Raw genomic sequence first — 20000 nt, 5'->3', positions numbered from 1 at the left:
GTGTGTCGTCAGCATATGGACACACACTGTGTGTACAGCAGTGTGTCGTCAGCATATGGACACACACTGTGTGGACAGCAGTGTGTCGTCAGCATATGGACACACACTGTGTGGACAGCAGTGTGTACAGCAGTGTGGACAGCAGTGTGTCGTCAGCATATGGACACACACTGTGTGGACAGCAGTGTGTCGTCAGCATATGGACACACACTGTGTGTACAGCAGTGTGTCGTCAGCATATGGACACACACTGTGTGTACAGCAGTGTGTACAGCAGTGTGTCGTCAGCATATGGACACACACTGTGTGGACAGCAGTGTGGACAGCAGTGTGTCGTCAGCATATGGACACACACTGTGTGGACAGCAGTGTGTCGTCAGCATATGGACACACACTGTGTGGACAGCAGTGTGTCGTCAGCATATGGACACACACTGTGTGGACAGCACAGGGCCCAGAGTGAACTCTGTATGGTGTTTCTTTAGTTCCCGTGATCTCCTGCGAGGTCGTGAAGGACAGAGAGGCTGTAAACAAACAACACACTCCACTGGACACGGCAGAAGTTCTGGGTTTTAATCGGGTCGGGTTCTGCAAACAGGAAGACGTGATCGTCACCAGCTGATGTTTGCTTTCACGCGTTGAATCAATGTGGACGTCTGACCGTTTATTACAACCTGCAAACACCAGCGCTTAATTTCCTGAGAGAGAGAGAGAGGGAGAGAGAGAGAGAGAGAGAGAGAGAGAGAGAGAGAGAGAGAGAGAGAGAGAGAGAGAGAGAGAGAGAGAGAGAGAGAGAGAGAGAGAGAGAGAGAGAGAGAGAGAGAGAGAGAGAGAGAGAGAGAGAGAGAGAGAGAGAGAGAGAGAGAGAGAGAGAGAGAGAGAGAGAGAGAGAGAGAGGGAGGGAGGGAGAGAGGGAGAGAGAGAGAGAGAGAGAGAGAGACAGAGAGAGAGAGAGAGAGAGAGAGAGAGAGGGAGAGACAGAGAGAGAGAGAGAGAGAGAGAGAGAGGGAGAGACAGAGAGAGAGAGAGAGAGAGAGGCTAAAGGTTGTGTGGTTCACTCGTTACTTCACGTCAGATGTTCTCGGGTCTCGTCCAGAATGGTTCTTTTCCTTCACGCTGTGGTTCTTCTTCTTCTGGCTTTTTCTCCTGCAGGTAAAATATTCTCATACGCAATTTAACTCCTAATATAGCTGTTCAATTTAATTAAATTAATATATAATATATATATGCCTAATTATACAGTAAATATATATATATATATATATATATATATATATATATATATATATGTATATATATATATATATATATATATATATGTATATATATGTATATATATATATATGTATATATATATATATATGTATATATATGTATATATATGTATATATATATATATGTATATATATGTATATATATATATATGTATATATATGTATATATATGTATATATATATATATATATATATATATATGTATATATATATATATATATATATATATATATATATATATATATATATATATATATATATCTACAGAAAGGCTTTTCCCACAGAAGACTCTGTCTCTCAGGTCGGTCCCAGGTGATCGCTCTCTCTCAGGAGACGGTGGGCGATGACATCACGTGGCCACGCCTCCTGGAACCTTCCATGCAGGACGTCCTGAAGACGCTGGAGCTGTCAGGACCCGGCTGGGGAAACCTTTCACTGTCGCGCCACGAGGACGGCGTCCACAGATGCGGCCTGATGGGCGTGTCCCCGGTCCTGCTGTTGGTACGGACACCGAACCCCGAACATGTAGGGACTAAAGAAACCTCTGATTCAACTCAACGTAGTGACGACGCTGTTCCTGTGTCTTGTCCTGTCAGGCGATATCCCGCGTGATGCTCCTGGTCATGTGAAGAGAAAGCTTCTGGTATTGGAGCTGTCCTCCGTCTGATGGCGTGAGCCAGCTGACGCTCAGCTTTTGGTTTCCATGAATCCTGACCGGCTCCTGGAGATGATCCACAGTTCTCGTCGTGAACACTTTTCATGTTGGAACTACTTTGCAAGCTGTTGAGTTTCACCTACGGCTTCGACTCCAGCGTGTACTGTCCCTTTAAGGAACGGCTGTACTGTCCCTTTAAGGATCGACTGTACTGTCCCTTTAAGGAACGGCTGCACTGTCCCTTTAAGGACCGGCTGCACTGTCCCTTTAAGGAACGGCTGCACTGTCCCTTTAAGGAATGGCTGCACTGTCCCTTTAAGGATCGACTGTACTGTCCCTTTAAGGAATGGCTGTACTGTCCCTTTAAGGAAGGGCTGCACTGTTTTTCGAGTCATTTTGAGAGCTTTTGCTTGATTGTGATGAGTTGTAATGTGCATAAGTTCTGCTGGTCAGAACCACATCATAAAAAGAGTGATGTCATCCTTCCATAATCGGTTCTGTACCTCTTTTTTTCAAGTTCAGGTCGTACGAAGCCCAAATGAATTATAATGCTTGTGTTATTTTATATAATTTCTTTCAGAATGTATTCGTGAAAAAGTGTATATTTTATGAACATCCAGCATGATATGAGCAGGACTTCAATAAAATATAAAACATAAATACACATAAATAAAACAAAGTGATTACCAGGTGATTGACAGGTCCGGCCCCCAGCTCGAGGTTGAGCTCACGCAGCCGTCGACAAACACGAGTCATTTTGTGTCCACAAAATAAAAGTCAATGAAAAAAAGAAATAGTCAACGAAAACAAAAATAGTCAACGAAAACAAAAATAGTCAACGAAAAAAATAAAATAATTATGAGCTAATAAGTGTGCATGCTGTGCCTGCGCTGTCATGCCATTTATTACACATTCATCTGCACAGAAGGCTACACAGGCAATAACCTTCTTACACATGGTAATCTGTGGTAATTCTATTTCGTTGACTATTTTTTTTGTGGACACAAAAAACAAAGTCAATAGTTGTTTTTTTAAAAGTCTACGAAAAAAAATATACATTTAATTTTTGGTCCTAATTTTTTGGGGGTCTTTTTTTGTGGCGTAATAAGCTTCTATAAGAAAAAGATACAACTAGAAAACTAAGATATTTTTAATGGAAGTAAAAAAAGCTGAAATCAAACAGAAATGTAAATCGAGCAATTAATTAATTTGGTTTTGATATATTTTTTTAAATATTATACATATTTACATTTTACTCGAGATGATTTCACCTCATTTCCCTTTATTGTGGATTCTTTAATGATTTTATTGTTTATTTGTTTATTCACAACTTGTTGTGACCCAGTGAATCTCTTTTTAGTGTTTGTTTCCCTCCGGACATCATTCAGAGACGCACCGCTCGCGGTCGTGTTGTTGTTGTGCACGAGCTTCACGGCTGCGGGGACTAGAACCCACGATGTTCTATTGGCCGGAGAGCGGCGGCGACCACGTGACCAAGGCCGAGATCCTGAGAGGCGTCGTGGCCGAGAAGCTGACGACGGCCGCGCGGGAGATCCTCGCGGTGGTGGAGAGGACCGTGTCCGGCTACGAGCACGAGGCGGCGGGCTTCAGGCGAGAGATCGACCGGCAGAAGAAGCAGCTGGAGCTGCTGCTGCAGCCGCGGGTCTCGCTGCAGAGGACAGGTCGGTCCGTGGCTGAATGCGGTCCGGAGTTGCACAAAAACACTTTGTGTTGTTGAACTCCGGTTAAAAAACGGCGGATTTAACGTTCGTTCGCTTCGTGACGAGGCGGCAGACTGAAATAAAATACAAATATTACGTTCACACAAACTGTAGTGACGTTATTCACAATTCGGCTTTGATAAAGTTTGATTAAATGTCACACATTAAGCACGTTCTGCACTACTCAATATGCTGTAGCCGAACAAAGCCGTCGTGTCCTTCCGTTCGTGTTCGGCTTTGTTCGGTTTTTCACTTTCTCTTCCTTTTTTGGTGTGAAACACGAAGCTCTGGTTCCGGATGAGGAAGCACACGAGGTAGTTCTGGGTGAGGAAGAGGAGCAGCAGTCAGGTGAGTTACTTTATATAAATATCTATTACTGAAGTACTACGTTCAAAACTAGAAAAACACACATCATAATACTACAATGTCCAGTCACCAGTGATGGGGGAAGTATTCAGGTCTTTTACTGCAGTACATACACAATACACAAATACCACACAGTGAAAGTACCAATGCCACTCTGTAAATGTACTCTGTCGCAGTAAAAATACTTTGACCATCACCTAAAATGTCCAGTTAAAGTGTTTGAAAGGAGTTGAAGTGTCACTGGTGAACTGAACTAGGAGTACTGGTTTGAACTGTGTCCAGCTGTGGAGGACACTGGGAGTCTGGGCCTCCTGTGGTTCGATGACGATGCTGATGCTGATGATGACGAAGAGCGAGCGGCGTCAAGTTCCAGATGGGAAGACCTGAAGGACCCAGACTATCAAACCTCCCCCAGGTGACCGATCCCAGCAGCACCAGCATGTAGCGTAGCATGCTAGTTAGCCTAGATGCAGGCCAGTTAGCTTAGCTCATGCCAGTGTTGATGTGTATCCTAACACGCATGTCTTTACTGTGTCGTCAGCTGCAGGGCAGTTCCCCCCCGAGTCTGGTCTGACAGGAGGCGGCCCGGCAGACCTTGCAGCAGTGACACGCCGGGTCTTGTGGTTCTAAGGATCTGCATCCTGGAGGACTCTCGGACCGCCGTTCTCTCGAACACAGGTTTGTTCCATTAGACTGAAGATCGTCTTTTTTTCCTGCTGCGGTTGAAATATAAAAAATGTTCTTCCTGCTTTCAGTTTTTCAGAAGTACCCGGTCCGGGAGGTGAGGTGTCATCGAGGACTTCGGGAGGAGGACTTCCTGGACCTGCTGAGGTCCACCTTCCCCCAGCTGGAGACTCAGAGACCCTTCGACATCTTTACGTCGGACAGGACAAAGACGCTTCAGCCTCTGGAGGTGGCGGCGCTGACGCCTGAGCAGATCTGCATGAGCATCCGGCTCTCTGGGAGGGGAAACTCTGCCCTCTACATCCGACTGAAGGTACCAGTGAAACGCAGGAACCCAGATAAACCCGTTAAACTGCAATGCAATTGGTTGTTATCTGATTGGAGTTTGGTTCGATTCGTGCTAAGCTACGCTAACATGGCAGCAGCTCCAACTACATTTAATTTAAATAAAATGTGTTGGATTAAAATAAAACATTGAGTTTATTTTAATAAATACACAAAACTCTAATAATCACATTGAGTTTAAAAAAATAAAATCAGAACAAACCTGTTTCAGAGAGGAGCGGATCCTCAAAGCAGCTCCGAGGCCCTCGGTGGTCTCCACAGACCTGCTGCTGGATCTCCGCCCGGGTCGGCCACGATGTCAGCGGATGAGACCGAAGCCGTCACCGGGTAACGAAACGCAGAAACACTCCACAGAATCCGGTTCACGTAAACGGTTCAGAGACTCACAAGGCAACGGTATTAAGTTCCACCACAATTTGGCAACGAGGATGGGATGGACGGCCGTGTGTGGACTCCGTCGGTCGGACAGAAGGCCATAAGATCGATGCTTCCTCCCCGAGGTTAACGAAACACAGAAACACTCCACAGAATCTGGTTCACTTAAACAGTTTCTTTAGGATTTGAGATTTTAAATGAGACTCGCAAATTGGCGACGAGGATGGGACGGAGGGCGTGTCTGGACTCACGGAAACTTTTTGGGGGGAATTTTAAATAAGAATACAAATCAATTTAAAGCTTTGTTTTTGTTCCTTGTGATGCGTTCAAGAACCGTTGGAAACTCTGATTCGGGGTTTAGTTTTCAGATCTTTTTTTTTTTGTTGAGTGACGACAGAAATTCAAGATTTCACTCTTCTCTTTGTCAAAAGTAGGAGGAGCTTCAATGAAGAAGCGGGTGGCGGACCCCCCGGCGTGTCCCACGGGTTATTGTGTCCCTCGGTGCCGTCTGACAGGAGGAGGGGGCGTGGCAGACCCCGCCTCGGTGAGGAGCCGACCCACCACGTCCTCAGAGTCTGTGTCCTGGAGGACTCGCGGGTCGACGTGCTTCCTCACAAAGGTGAGCGATGTGTTCAGGTTCTCCGGTGAGCCGGTTTCCCCTCCCGCTGACCCCTAACCCCTCCTCGTTTCAGTCATGGACAAGTACCCGGTCCAGGAGGTGAGGTGTCCTCGAGGACTCCAAGAGGAGGACTTCCTGGACCTGCTGAGGTCCACCTTCCCCCAGCTGGAGCCTCAGAAACCGTTTGACGTCTTCAAGTCTGACCGAAGCCGAAGACTTCAGAGGCTCGTAGTGAAGACTTTGACCCCCGAAGAGATCTTGAGGACCAGGTCCCCCGGAGACAAGAGCCTGATCTACATCAGACTCAAGGTACTCACTGTGGTATTAGTACATCTAGTACTCTACTTTAGTAGACAGCCAAGTTCTTACCACATCTCAGAGGTTTTCCAGCAGTAACCATTAGCTCCTGTATGTTTAGGTGCACTGTCCCTTTAAGGTCTCTGTTTCCTTAAAAACATTAACTCTTGCAGACAGCGGAGGAGGCGGAGCTTCATCTTTCACAAAGAACCGATGAAGGTGCCACGATGAAGAGTGAAGCTGAACAAGACTCCAGGTAATTTTAATAGAGTACTTTGAATTACTTCTAACAGAACTTATTCTACCGCTAGTTTAATTCAGACATTGTCTTTTAATTGGTATTAATTTAACATATTTGTATTACTGTATTGTTTTTATCGATCCTGATGAGCTAAAATTCATTACTAATCTACGACTGTGGCTCCACAGCTCTGGTCAACACATTCCGGCACAGCAACAGGAAGTGGAAACGCAGGAAGCCGTTGAAGACGAGGATGGAGGTGAGGCGTTGGACGGAGACGACAACTGGGAGCCTGAGTCACCGCAGACATCGAAGACGAAGAGCAAGTCGCTGAGAAAACAAGGCGCCGAAGAAGAAAACGCCGGGAAGAAGGCGTGTCAGGTGTGCGGCATTTGGTATCGGGCAACCGGCAGTCTCATCAAACACGCCTGGAGCCACGTGGACGAGCCGAGCGGCGCCTGCGGCGTGTGCGGCGAGCGCTTCGAGTCTGCGGAATCCCTGAAGGGACATCTCAAGAAGTACAAAAAGACCCACGACTGCTCGTACTGCAGGAAGTCCTTCATCACCGCCAACGGCCTCAAGGTCCACACCACCCTGCACACGGGGAACCGGCCCTTTAAGTGCGACGTGTGCGGCAAGGCCTTTGCGCGCATGTCCAGCTTGAGGGACCACCGCTGGGTGCACTCGGAGGAGAAACCCTACGAGTGCGACCTCTGCCCTAAAGCGTTCAGCCTGCGGACGCAGCTGCGGACGCACGCCACGCTGCACACGGGCCGGGACCGGTACCGCTGCTCCGTGTGCGGGAAGTCGCTGTTCGACCGGCGCTCGCTCACCCGGCACAAGGCCACGCACTCTGGAGAGCGGCGCCACGGCTGCGGCGTCTGCGGGAAACGCTTCAAGCTCTCGTGCGCGCTGAAGTCTCACGAGAAGACGCACACGGTGCGCGAGCGGCCGTTCCTGTGCCACGTGTGCTGCAAGACCTTCGTGGCCAGCGGCACGCTGCGGGCGCACATGCGCAGGCACAGCGGCGAGCGGCCGTTCGCCTGCACCGTCTGCGACAAGAGCTTCTCATCTAGCGGCGAGCGCACGGTGCACATGCGCGTGCACACCGGCGAGGCGCCGTACGGCTGCTCGGAGTGCGGCCGCTTCTTCAAGCGCAAGACGCACCTGAGCAACCACGAGCGCAGCCACCGCGGCATCAAGCTGTTCGTGTGCACGGTGTGCGGGAAGCCGTGCGCGCGGCAGGAGCACCTGACGGTGCACATGAGGACGCACAACGGGGAGAGACCCTACGAGTGCTCCGTCTGCGACAAGGCCTTCACCCAGAGCCACTGCCTGAAGACGCACATGAGGAGCCACGGGGCGGGGCCTGTTCCTGAACGCACCGTGAAGCATCTCCACGACGCCCTGAACGCACCGTGAACCTTCTACGGATAAAAAAACACTTCGCTGTTCAGTTTTTCTTTTTAAAGGTAATCAAACTTTTAGAAATATCTTGATGCCGACGGACGTCATCGATGATTCATTCGAGTCGGCATCGCTCGTTTCTGTTTTGTTTCTCGCCGCTATTGAAGTCAGTTAAACCATCAACAACTCTGAATGTATACTTTCACTCTTTTTTAAGGATAGAAAATACTATCGTTGAAGTCATTAGTGTAAAGAGTTCAGAGCTGTCTGTGTTCTGGTTCATCACAACACTACATTTTACTAGATTACATGTTTGTTTTGTGTGTTTTATTCAGTCAATCCATACAATACATTAAGTAAATCCACAATGTAATATACTAAACAGAAAGACAAACGGAGCTTGAACGCATCATAATATAGCTAAATGGAACCGTTAGCCGTTAACTCTGATGCTAACAACTCCGGTGATGCTAATGTCACTCGGGTCGTTTACTGTTACTGTCTGTGCGGTGCGTTCACTGTCCGGTGAGCTGCTGTAAAAAAAATAGTTTAATGTTTTAATAAAGACATGTATTAGTGTTGCATTCATGGCAAGTGGGAAAATGTAGTGCTTCTCAAACTGAGTCATTTAAATTGACGTAATTCCCCGTTTAAACTATTGTTTCTTAATTGATTTCTATAAATGTGCTTTCTTGATGATCGTGACATCAGAACACATTAAAATCCCACGTGGCCCTGAACGCAGCATTTGGTGCCTTTTTTTAAAGTGCATGTTTTCCTCAACGGATATTTTCTTCAACTATTAACCACAAACATCCGGTTTTACGTCTTTACTTCTCGAATCAAAGTAAAGTTAATTCTGTGTAAAAGCAATTACAAAGTACATTTACGACGAGTTTGAGGTACTTGAAGTGTTTTCTTGTCATGCTACTTTTTGCGGCTTTATTTACTTTACAAATGAAGATTCGTGTTATCAAAACTATTTTTGATAATCGTGTAAAAATGTCTGTCGGCTCCAGTTTGAATACTGTTCATGTACTTTTACTGAAGAAGGACCCTTTGTGGTATTAGTACTCATTGTGGTAACGGATCTGAATACTTCCTCCACCTCTTGGACTTTTCAAACCTTTATTTTAGAATTTGATATCAATTAAGAACCAAATCCACCAAACAATAAATACAATAGTAAAATGCTGCGTTCAGGGAAGCTCCAGCATGTCGCGTTCGGCGAGGATTCGCTGAGTTTGCTCGTGAACGAGCGCGAGCGCGTGGATGATGGTGCGCAGGACGGGCGTGGCCTCCCGCTGGCTCCGCACGCAAACCAGCTGCAGGAAGTAGCGTCGGTCCGGGAGGGCGAGGAAGACGAACTCTGCAGCCTGACGAAGCACCCAAGGGTGGTGGGGGGCCAACGCCACCGTATAGGCGGCCCTGAGGGAACATGTTAGCATGATGTTAATTACGTTAGCATGCTGTCATGACCTGTTAGCTTCAGCCGCCGTCTGTTAGCATGACGTTATGACCACTTAGCTTCAGCCTGCAAACCTGATGTCAGGACCTGTTAGCTTTAGCCTCATCCTGCTAGCCTGTTAGCACAAGGTTCTACCTGCTCAGTTCTCCAGGTGTTCTGTATTGTCCGTCGGCGTCCGGTCCTTCAGCCAAACCCTCCAACATGAGCTTCAACCACAGCAGAGATCGATGCAGGCGCAGCAGCGTCCGGCAGCCCGAATCCGTACGCCGCGAGAAGTTGACCTGGCCGGCCTTTAGCTCCGCCTCCACCATGGATCGAACTGAGCGATAGGCCTCGAGAGGAAGAAGCCCCAAAAAATCAGCTGATGATTTTTTATGATTTGGTCACGTTTTTAGTTGAGTTTTTTTCAACACTCACCTTGATCGATGCTGCGTTTTGTAGTCCGAAGCTGTCGGGGGGACCGCGTTTCCCATGAGCCTCCAGGCTGTGTTTCAGTGACAGCTCTCGTATCAGAACAACTTTTTCATTCACCTTGTGGGAAAAGAAACCGACCATCGTCCCGAGAGACTCCATGAACCTGGAAGAGAGATTTTATGTTTGTGTTTCTTGAAAATCAATGCTTCATGTGTTAAAGCTGCATTCTCTCTCCTGACCACCAGGGGCGACTCCTCTGGTTGTATAGAAGTCTATGCTTCATGTGTTAAAGCTGCATTCTCTCTCCTGACCACCAGGGGGCGACTCCTCTGGTTGTATAGAAGTCTATGCTTCATGTGTTGAAGCTGCATTCTCTCTCCTGACCACCAGGGGCGACTCCTCTGGTTGTATAGAAGTCTATGCTTCATGTGTTAAAGCTGCATTCTCTCTCCTGACCACCAGGGGGCGACTCCTCTGGTTGTATAGAAGTCTATGCTTCATGTGTTAAAGCTGCATTCTCTCTCCTGACCACCAGGGGGCGACTCCTCTGGTTGTATAGAAGTCTATATAAATGACTCTACTTTTAAAGGTGTGTACTTGAGCAGCTCGTCCCAGCTCTGCAGGTACGGCTCCAGCAGGACGTCGTCGGCGTTCGCCAGGCTGGACTTTAAATGCCGCAGCAGACGCCACGCCTGAAACAATTGGCCGGGACACTCCTGTGTGAGGGGCGGAGCTTGGGCTGGCTCCTCCCCCTCAGGGACCAATGGAGGCTCGGGCTGAAGGAAAAAAATATATATAGGTCGTGGAGTTTGAGACCTCACAAGGATGGAAACTCAAACGTGTGTCCGTCTCACCGTTTGGCGGTAGAGAGTCAAACATGGCTGCCAGGAGCTGCCGCAGCCGGAGAGTCCTCCCTGAGCTGGAGAACCAAATATGAGAGAACCGCAGAGAAGAGAACCACATGTGTATTTATTTTTATTTTGTTAGTTTATATGAATATATTTATTGATCTATGTATGCGTTTGTGTTATTTGTATGTATGTAGTCCAAAACGTCTCGTGATGTGTAATTTTTTTCATAAAAATTCAATTAAATGCTAATTAGTTGCAGAAATTTTCGTTAATCCACAAAACTACTACTGTTTTTTATTCATATTTACTTTTTCTTATTTCCATAATTGCTCGAAACATGTTATTGATTTTGATCTGAATCTCACAATATCATTTAAATAATATTAATAATAAATATATCAGTCACCTCCAGAGGGCGCATGTGAACATTTACATCCACGTAATGACTCAAACAGCAGAAGAAGTCAAAATACTCTTACAAGTAAAAGTCCTGCGTTTAAATGTACTACTAGTATTATCTGCTGAATGTACTCAAAGTAAAGGAGTACAAGTACCTCTTGTACTCCAGTACCTGAGTAAAGGTACTCTATAATAAAAGTAGCGGCTGACTGGATCCAACATGGCCGACAGTGAAGAAACTCACGGAGCCACCAGGAGCTGAGGAAGACGAGCAGAGACAACATGGCCGCCAGCAGCAGGAGGCGAAGCAGCGTCATCCGTCTGAGGGGAACCATGGTACACACACACACACACACACACACACACACACGTATACTAATATACACACACACACACACACGTATACTTATATATATAAACACACACTTTCCCTTCAGCTCCTCTGGTTAAACACACATTGTTTCCAAGACGTCGCTCTCACTGACCTTTGACCCCGTCCTGTTTATCTCAGCCAGTTATCACACACACACACACACACACACACACACACACAGACAAAGGTCACACTTAAGTACCATTATACAACCTCCCTTCAGCCTCAATGTGGTGCGTTCAGGTGTCTCAGTAACTGTAGGACAGCCTGTGGTGCGTTCAGGTGTCTCAGTAACAGTAGACGGTCTGTGGTGCGTTCAGGTACAATGACAGGAGGCCGTTAAACACTCAGGTGGTTTATTGAAGGTAAAATGAAACACGTAGCAGCTTTTAATATTCATAAAGATGAAAAACACAAGAGGAGTCACTCATTCACCAACAACCATCTGATTGACTTATTGATTGGCTTATTGATTGACGTATTGATTGACTGGTTGATGTCTTTGGTGTGTGAGTCAATGTGCAAATCTCTTTGTGCGTGTTTGTGTTTGTGTTTGTGTTCCTGGAGGTCAGAATGAAGTTTTCTGAACGGTGAAACAGGAACGTTGTAGTTTCCTTAAAGAGGAGTGCGAGTAGAGATATTATATCTTCATCTCTAAAACGTGATTAAAGCTTCATAAAAGAGGAAAAGAGTTTTCAGCTAAACAGGATCATGAACAAGGCTGTGGTGAGTTCAGGGTCCTTAGTAATTACTAATAATACAGTATTGATTAACACAATAATAATTACACAGGATTTTTATAGAAAGTGAAAAAACTAAACTGGTAGAAAAAGAGTTTGTGAAAAGGGTTTGAGAAGTTCTGGAGGAACTGTAATTGAAGTGTCAGGGTCTTGGTGTGTGTGTGTGTGTGTGTGTGTGTGTGTGTGTGTGTGTGTGTGTGTGTGTGTGTGTGTGTGTGTCAGCACAGTCCTTCAGCTTTAACCTGCAGGACGTCACAGAGTCCAGGTCGTTTCTGAAGAACCTGAAAAACACAGCAACGGTAAACCAGTAATAATTATTATTACCATCATTAATTAATTATCATATTAAACTTAATAGTAGTTCTCCTCCAGGTTCTAAACATTGACAAAAATAAAAGGTTTTCAGTGTGAAAAGGAGGAATATGAATATCATAAAAGCATCTTGAGTCTGAGCCGGCAGGAGGGGCGTGTCCCTGTCAGGAGGGGCGTGTCCCTGTCAGGAGGGGCGTGTCCCTGTCAGGAGGGGCGTGTCCCTCTCTGTTCTCAGCCAATCAGAGCAGCATCCCGCCCGCCTCACCTCCAGTGTGTTGAGGATCTCTCCAAAGAGACGGCGAGCTTCCTGAGAGGCCGGCTCTTCAAAGTAATCCGACACCGCGACCTCGACCGAGATGGAGCGGATGCTGCGACACATACCTGCAGAGACACGTGGATGTAAATATATTATAATAATATAATAATATAGTATGAGGTAATGTAAGTCGTCTCACGGTGGAAGTGCAGGATGGCCTGGCCGCTGACGGCCGTGTGCGTGAGCACCAGCGTCTCCAGACTCTGCAGGCCGGCGGCACACAGCTCTGTCGCCACCTGCAGGCCGAGGTCAGCAACACGCTCCAACTCCAGCACCTGCAGGTGTGCACAGGTGTGTACTGTGTACACACACACACACACAGTAACACACACACATTAACTCATCGTAGCTTGTCAACGTCAACCTCCCGTGCGTCAAGGCGTCCTCAGACGACTCACCCAGAGCAGCCAATCCCTGAGTCCCACAGCCAGCCCCACCCACACTGAGGGACTGGAGGCGTGGCCAGCATCGACCAATCGTCTGCAGGCAGCGGTTTCCGAACCGAGCGGGCTGCTGGCTGGAAGGCAGACGAGAGGTTAGAGCCGTGAGCTTCTTGTCTCCAGGTGTTTTCTCACCAGGTGTTTACTCACCAGGGGTGAGCCGGCGCCACCTGCAGGCTGCTGAGGGCCCTGCAGCCTGCACCCAGGGCCCAAAGCACCTCGTGACCCAGAGGGTCTGACGAACTCCTGCAGGAGTAGAGCAGAGGAGAGGCAGACAGGTGGACAGGTAGAGAGTCAGACAGACAGACAGACAGGTAGAGAGGCAGACAGACAGGTAGAGAGGCAGACAGACAGGTGTGTACCTGTAGGTGAGCGCCTGCAGGCTCCTGCTGTAGCAGCTGGCGAGCCACAGCGTCCTGTCAGTGAGGACGTGAGGACAGTGGCAGACAGACAGCTGCAGCAGACTGCCCCCTGCTGAGCGCAGGAGGGACTCCAGCCCCGGCTCCACGCTGCCCCTGAGACACAGAGACTGTCAACTACAATACCCACAATGCACGCTGCCCCTGAGATGCAGAGACTGTCAACTACAATACCCACAATGCACAGCTCCTGTTACCGTGTGTTCTTGTGGTAGTCTTCTCGTGACTCGTCGGCTCGTCTGCTTCGAGGCTTCAGGTTGTTCAGAACCACCGACTGAGTCTGAGTGCACCACTGAGACAGAGTGGAGAGGAACTACACACACACACACACACACACATGTAAACACACACACACACACACACACACGTAAACACACACACACACACACACACACACACGTAAACACACACACACATACAGAAGCACACTGAATGTGTGAAGGTGGATTTGTGTCTTTTTTACAAGTAAATTATCTCCAAAAAATTTCTCTAAAAAAAATTAAAATTCTCTAAAAAAAAAAAAATTGTTTAAAGAAAAATGCTCTAAAAACATGCTTTCAAAAAAAAATTTTTTTTGAGAGAAAAAAAAAAATTGAGAACGAATTTTTTTTTAGAGCAAATTTGAGTTTTGAAAGCATTTTTTTGTTGAGAGCAAAGATCTGGAGATAATGTTCTGATAAACTAGAAAGACACAAATCTACGTTCATATAAATGTGGACACATTTTTTAAAGTAGCATGAAGGTGAAGATGATGAAGAAGAAGAGAGGATGAAGAGGACGAAGGCTCGTCTACCTCGGCCGACACTCTGGCGTCCTCCAGACGGAGGCGTGTCCAAACCGCCGGGTGCCTGGCGACGAACCGCCAATCACAGCAGACCTCGGCGGCGAGCAGCAGGGAGCGCGCGTCCAAATAAGGAAACACGCAGAGAAGCCCCGCCCTCAGCCGCAGGGTGTCCGCCCCCAGCTGCCTGTCGCCGTGACGACGGGAGGGACTCGAGTGGAAGGAGGAGGGTTCTGCAAGGGGGGGGACAATGCAGGCTTTTATTGTGACGAGGCAAACAGGAAGTGTTTCTCACATTCTCCAGACTATTGCTCCTCGACGGTGGAACAAACTCCTCGTTGGTGGAACGAGCTCCTCGTTGGTGGAACAAACTCCTCGACGGTGGAACAAACTCCTCGTTGGTGGAACAAACTCCTCGACGGTGGAACAAACTCCTCGTTGGTGGAACAAACTCCTCGTTGGTGGAACAAACTCCTCGACGGTGGAACAAACTCCTCGTTGGTGGAACAAACTCCTCGTTGGTGGAACAAACTCCTCGTTGGTGGAACAAACTCCTCGTTGGTGGAACAAACTCCTCGTTGGTGGAACAAACTCCTCGACGGTGGAACAAACTCCTCGTTGGTGGAACAAACTCCTCGTTGGTGGAACAAACTCCTCGTTGGTGGAACAAACTCCTCGACGGTGGAACAAACTCCTCGTTGGTGGAACAAACTCCTCGTTGGTGGAACAAACTCCTCGTTGGTGGAACAAACTCCTCGACGGTGGAACAAACTCCTCGACGGTGGAACAAACTCCTCGACGGTGGAACGAGCTCCTCGACGGTGGAACGAGCTCCTCGACGGTGGAACGAGCTCCTCGATGGTGGAACGAACTCCTCGTTGGTGGAACGAACTCCTCGATGGTGGAACGAACTCCTCGATGGTGGAACAAACTCCTCGTTGGTGGAACGAGCTCCTCGATGGTGGAACGAGCTCCTCGATGGTGGAACGAACTCCTCGATGGTGGAACGAGCTCCTCGATGGTGGAACAAACTCCTCGTTGGTGGAACGAGCTCCTCGATGGTGGAACAAACTCCTCGATGACATCAGGAAAGCAGGAAGTCTCTATATCTTCCGCCGTGAACTACAAATCTTTTCTGGCTAAACCTTGACTAGAGAAAGTAGCACTTACTGATCGCACTTTGTAGTTTTTCTTCCTGATCCTTGTTGTCCTGAGTTCGTTCTCGTGGTTTATCGCTGCTAAATGAAATGTAAAGAAGATACGGAGGAACAGTTTACCTGAACCAGGTGTGTGCGTCCTGGAGAAGACCAGCCTCCTCATCTCAGCACTGCTCCACAACCCTTCCTCCTGCTCCTCCTGCTCCTCTTGCTCCTCCTGCTCCTCGTCCTCTTCTTCATCGTCTTCCTCCTCTTCGGTGCTGTATTGCCGGCGGTTTCTTCTGCTCCACGTTCTCCCACAGCCTCCCTCCTCTACCCTGGAAACACAGACGGAGGAGGAGGAGGAAAAGGAGGAGGAGGAGGAGGAGGAGGAGGAATCAGAAGAGGAGAAGGAGGAGGAGGAGGAGGAGAAGAAGAAGAAGAAGGACGAAAGTCAGCCGATCATCCCTTGATAGCAGGTACCTCCTCTCAATACGCTGGATGTGCAGGTGTACGCACCACAGTCGGGTCCAGGGCGGAGCGTACAGGTGGAGGTCCCCCTCACCTGAGCCCAGAGACCTGGTCCTCTCTCCTGAGCCCAGAGACCAGGTCCTCATGAGACCCGCCAGGCTGCTGGAGACAGAGCCGCTCATGAACACACCGTCACCTCGTCACTTACACAACTCAGGTGAGGCGTTCAGGTACCTGGAGGGATGCTGGCTGTAGGGCTGCTCCCCGGAGACACTGTAGCTCCTCTGCAGGAGGTGGAGGAGGAGAAGGAGGAGAAGGAGTTGGAGAGATATGAAGATCAAATGCATGAACAAACATCTGCCTGAGGTTGTTGTTGTTGTTCTCACCCGGTTGCCGATGGTTTCCTGCATCATCTTCTTGGCGATGACATCGTCGGTGCTGCCGTCCAGGCTCCGCCCCCCCCGGCCAGGTGCAGGTGCGAACCCCTCGGCGTGTGCGTAGCGGCGGAGGTGATGAGGATGATGAAGATGAGCCGGAGAGCTGAGCAGCAGCAACTGCCTCTCTGCACGGTCGGCTCGCTCCAACAACGTCTCGATGAACACCTGAAACCAGGAAGCAGGTGGACCAGGTGAGGCCAGGACCACAGGAGGACAATAGAAGACAATGGAGGACAATAGAGGACAATGGAGGACAATAGAAGACAATGGAGGACAATAGAAGACAATGGAGGACAATAGAGGACGATGGAGGACAATAGAAGACAATGGAGGACAATGGAGGACAATGGAGGACAATGGAGGACAATAGAAGACAATGGAGGACAATGGAGGACAATGGAGGACAATGGAGGACAATAGAAGACAATGGAGGACAATAGAAGACAATGGAGGACAATGGAGCACAATGGAGGACAATGGAGGACAATAGAAGACAATGGAGGACAATGGAGGACAATAGAGGACAATGGAGGACAATAGAAGACAATAGAAGACAATGGAGGACAATAGAAGACAATGGAGGACAATAGAGGACGTGGGCTCACCTGCAGTCTGGACCGGGCCGTGGCCTCTCTGTCAGCCGTCTCTCTCAGGAAACACTCGAGGTCCACCAGCTCCCTGCAACACAGGTATGATGATGATAATGATAATAATAATATAGAATAGGATGTACTGAAGTGTTTAAGAGATATATATATATATATTGAAGACAGAGAGACACAACATAACACACTGTGGTTTTGCAGTGATGAATGTAAGATGGCAGCAGCCCTGAGGGTGTGTGTGTGTGTGTGTGTGTGTGTGTGTGTGTGTGTGTGTGTGTGTTTAGTGATGCACAGTAAACATGACGTGTCCTCTGTGCGTCATGTGTCTTCATTATGAGCAGACAGCGTGTCCTGCTGCATATCATATTAAATATTGTATTTAATATATTAAATATTGTATTTAATATCATATTCATGATATTAAATTATATATATTATATCATGATATATTATACATAATTAAGATAATATATAATCTTACATCATAGATTATATATATTATAATTACAGACGTCCATGATGAACACTACAGGCTGAAGCTGCTGTTACTGGTTGTTACTGGTTGTTACTGGTTGTTACTGGTTGTTACTGGTTGTTACTGGTTGTTACTGGCTGTTACTGGTTGTTGAACATGTAGAACATGTAGAACATGGAGAACATGTAGAACATGGAGAACATGGAGAACATGGAGAACATGTAGAACATGGAGAACATGGAGAACATGTAGAACATGGAGAACATGGAGAACATGTAGAACATGGAGAACATGGAGAACATGGAGACACACTGACCGCTGCCGCTCACTCAGCTGCTGCTCTCTCCCTCGCAGCTCGTCCTTCAACCGCTTCGCCATCGCCACGGCAGCACAGACCTGACGCACAACAACAACAACAACAGCAACAACAACAACAACAACAACAACAAACAAGTGGGTGTTTATCAGGTGAGGTCAGGCGCAGAAGACAACAGAGAACAGTAGAAGCCAGTAGAAGACAATCGATTCGTCCCGCCCACCTGTCTGGACAGGTACGCCGCCCTCTCCTCCACTTCCTGCTTCTCGCTCTTCAGCCGCTCCCAGCCCCGCCTCTCCCGCTCTAGCTCCGCCTCCCTCCTTTGTAGCTCCGCCTTCAGTCGGCCCACGCGGCGGCTCACCCGCTCCTCCACCTCCGCGAACGTCCGGGCGACTTTGCGGTCCAGGCCGAGGCCCAGGCGCTCCTCCAGGCCGAGGGGCCCCTCGGCCTGGAGGAGCGCCTGGGCCTCGGCCTGGAGGAGCGCCTGGGCCTCGGCCTGGAGGAGCGCCTGGGCCTCGGCCTGGAGGAGCGCCTGGGCCTCGGCCTGGAGGAGCGCCTGGGCCTCGGCCTGGAGGAGCGCTCCGTCCTCCGGGCCGAGGCCCGCGGGGAGGCGGAGGACTTGGTCCGACGGGACGAACAGCTCCGCCAGCAGCCGGACGGGAGCCGCCGACGAGGCCAGATCCAGGAAGGCCAGAGGAAGAACGGGGACCACCACACCCAGAGAGGAGCTCCATCTGTGGGGGGGGGAGGAGGAGGAGGAGGAGGAGGAGGAGGAGGAGGAGGAGCTGGGGAGCGCCGGGAGGAGAGCAGCCGGTCTGGAGCTCCGGACCCGAGTCTGAAACAAGAAGAACGAGAACATTCAGGTGATGGTTTTCAACCAGAAGGAGGCGAAGGAAGAAGAGGAGGAGGAGGAGGAGGAGGAGGAGGAGATGACCTCACCTGCGACAGCACCAGCAGGGTCTCGTAGGTGTGTCGGCTGACCAGGTGAGCCCGGAGCTCAGGTACGGACGGGAAGCGGAAGTCGTCGCCGCAGCGAGGACAGAAATAGGGCAGCGCCGAGGAAGAGGAGGAGGAAGAGGAGGAGGAGGAGGAGGAGGAGGAGGACATGCTTCTGCAGGGAGCTGCAGACCTGGAAGATAAAACGGGAACAATGAAACGCTGCAGGAGAGTTACTATAAGACGAGCTGCAGGAATAAAAACTGGGTCAGTGTGTGTGTGTGTGTGTGTGTGTGTGTGTGTGTGTGTGTGTGTGTGTGTGTGTGTGTGTGTGTGCTACATAATTGATTTTGTGGATATAAAGATTTAATGAGAGAAATCTGTAGATTTAAAAACAGCAATGCTTCAGCAAAATGTGTATTTGACTCCACACACACACACACACACACACACACACACACACACACACAGTCACACAAACACACAAACACACACACAGTCACACACACACGCCTGTTGGATTTGACATTTGTAGGGCACGTGTGTGTGTAAGAGAGGCTAATCGCTAAGTGAAGCATGCATATTCCACCCCACTGTGTGTGTGTGTGTGAGTGTGAGTGTGTGTGTGTGTGTGTGTGTGTGTGTGTGTGTGTGTGTGTGTGTGTGTGTGTGTGTGTGTGTGTGTGTGTGGAGGAATTTGAGCATGGCCGGCTGAGCAGGAAGAAAGAGATGTGGGTGTGGTGATCTATTGCTTCCTGTTGAACTCTAACTTCACTGTTTGTTTGTTTGTTGTTGTTGTGTTTGTTTACGCCGTAAACCTGTTATAGTAACACAGGAACATGTTATATTAACATGTTATAGTAACACAGTAACATGTTATATCAACCCAGTAACATGTTATATTAACATGTTATATTAACACAGTAACATGTTATAGTAACATGTTATATCAACCCAGTAACATGTTATATTAACACAGTAACATGTTATATCAACCCAGTAACATGTTATATTAACATGTTATATTAACACAGTAACATGTTATAGTAACATGTTATATCAACCCAGTAACATGTTATATTAACACAGTAACATGTTATATCAACCCAGTAACATGTTATATTAAC

The 20000-nt window shown here is 48.3% G+C and overlaps 3 protein-coding genes across 3 annotated transcripts in view; 1 reads left to right on the top strand and 2 right to left on the bottom strand.

Annotated features, from left to right (window-relative positions):
* The first annotated feature begins 3353 nt into the window (after positions 1-3353).
* On the top strand, positions 3354-10169 carry LOC137792037 (uncharacterized). The gene is made up of 10 exons (XM_068587430.1): positions 3354-3611; positions 3936-3998; positions 4299-4431; positions 4558-4694; positions 4772-5013; positions 5257-5372; positions 5855-6039; positions 6113-6348; positions 6510-6592; positions 6766-10169. The coding sequence occupies exons 1-10, from the start codon at positions 3386-3388 to the stop codon at positions 7997-7999; spliced, it is 2655 nt and encodes an 884-aa protein (XP_068443531.1). The 5' UTR covers positions 3354-3385; the 3' UTR covers positions 8000-10169.
* gltpd2a (glycolipid transfer protein domain containing 2a) lies at positions 9184-11451 on the bottom strand. The gene is made up of 6 exons (XM_068587457.1): positions 11361-11451; positions 10721-10785; positions 10464-10642; positions 9870-10029; positions 9588-9784; positions 9184-9412 (listed from the first exon to the last, which is right to left on the bottom strand). Exons 1-6 carry the CDS (start codon positions 11449-11451, stop codon positions 9184-9186), a joined length of 921 nt encoding a protein of 306 aa, XP_068443558.1.
* A 934-nt stretch (positions 11452-12385) lies between these two features.
* LOC137792536 (F-box only protein 41-like) overlaps positions 12386-20000 on the bottom strand; it is an 8453-nt gene continuing 838 nt past the window's right edge. The window contains exons 2-17 of the mRNA XM_068588268.1: positions 18877-19066; positions 18161-18772; positions 17938-18017; positions 17147-17219; positions 16491-16706; positions 16339-16388; positions 16153-16266; positions 15775-15971; positions 14510-14730; positions 13914-14029; positions 13660-13812; positions 13448-13543; positions 13256-13374; positions 12997-13155; positions 12807-12922; positions 12386-12510 (exon numbers count right to left, since the gene is read on the bottom strand). Coding sequence (XP_068444369.1) covers positions 12448-12510; positions 12807-12922; positions 12997-13155; positions 13256-13374; positions 13448-13543; positions 13660-13812; positions 13914-14029; positions 14510-14730; positions 15775-15971; positions 16153-16266; positions 16339-16388; positions 16491-16706; positions 17147-17219; positions 17938-18017; positions 18161-18772; positions 18877-19044 — 2553 coding nt within the window. The 5' untranslated portion in view covers positions 19045-19066 and the 3' untranslated portion in view covers positions 12386-12447. The remainder of the gene's footprint in view (positions 12511-12806; positions 12923-12996; positions 13156-13255; positions 13375-13447; positions 13544-13659; positions 13813-13913; positions 14030-14509; positions 14731-15774; positions 15972-16152; positions 16267-16338; positions 16389-16490; positions 16707-17146; positions 17220-17937; positions 18018-18160; positions 18773-18876; positions 19067-20000) is intronic.

This window comes from Clinocottus analis, unplaced genomic scaffold (genome assembly GCF_023055335.1).
Source record: "Clinocottus analis isolate CAN_PGR_092001 unplaced genomic scaffold, fCliAna1.0.p SCAF_21, whole genome shotgun sequence".
In the NCBI taxonomy this organism is placed as follows: Eukaryota; Metazoa; Chordata; class Actinopteri; order Perciformes; family Cottidae; genus Clinocottus; species Clinocottus analis.
This window is presented reverse-complemented; position numbering and strand designations above follow the sequence as displayed.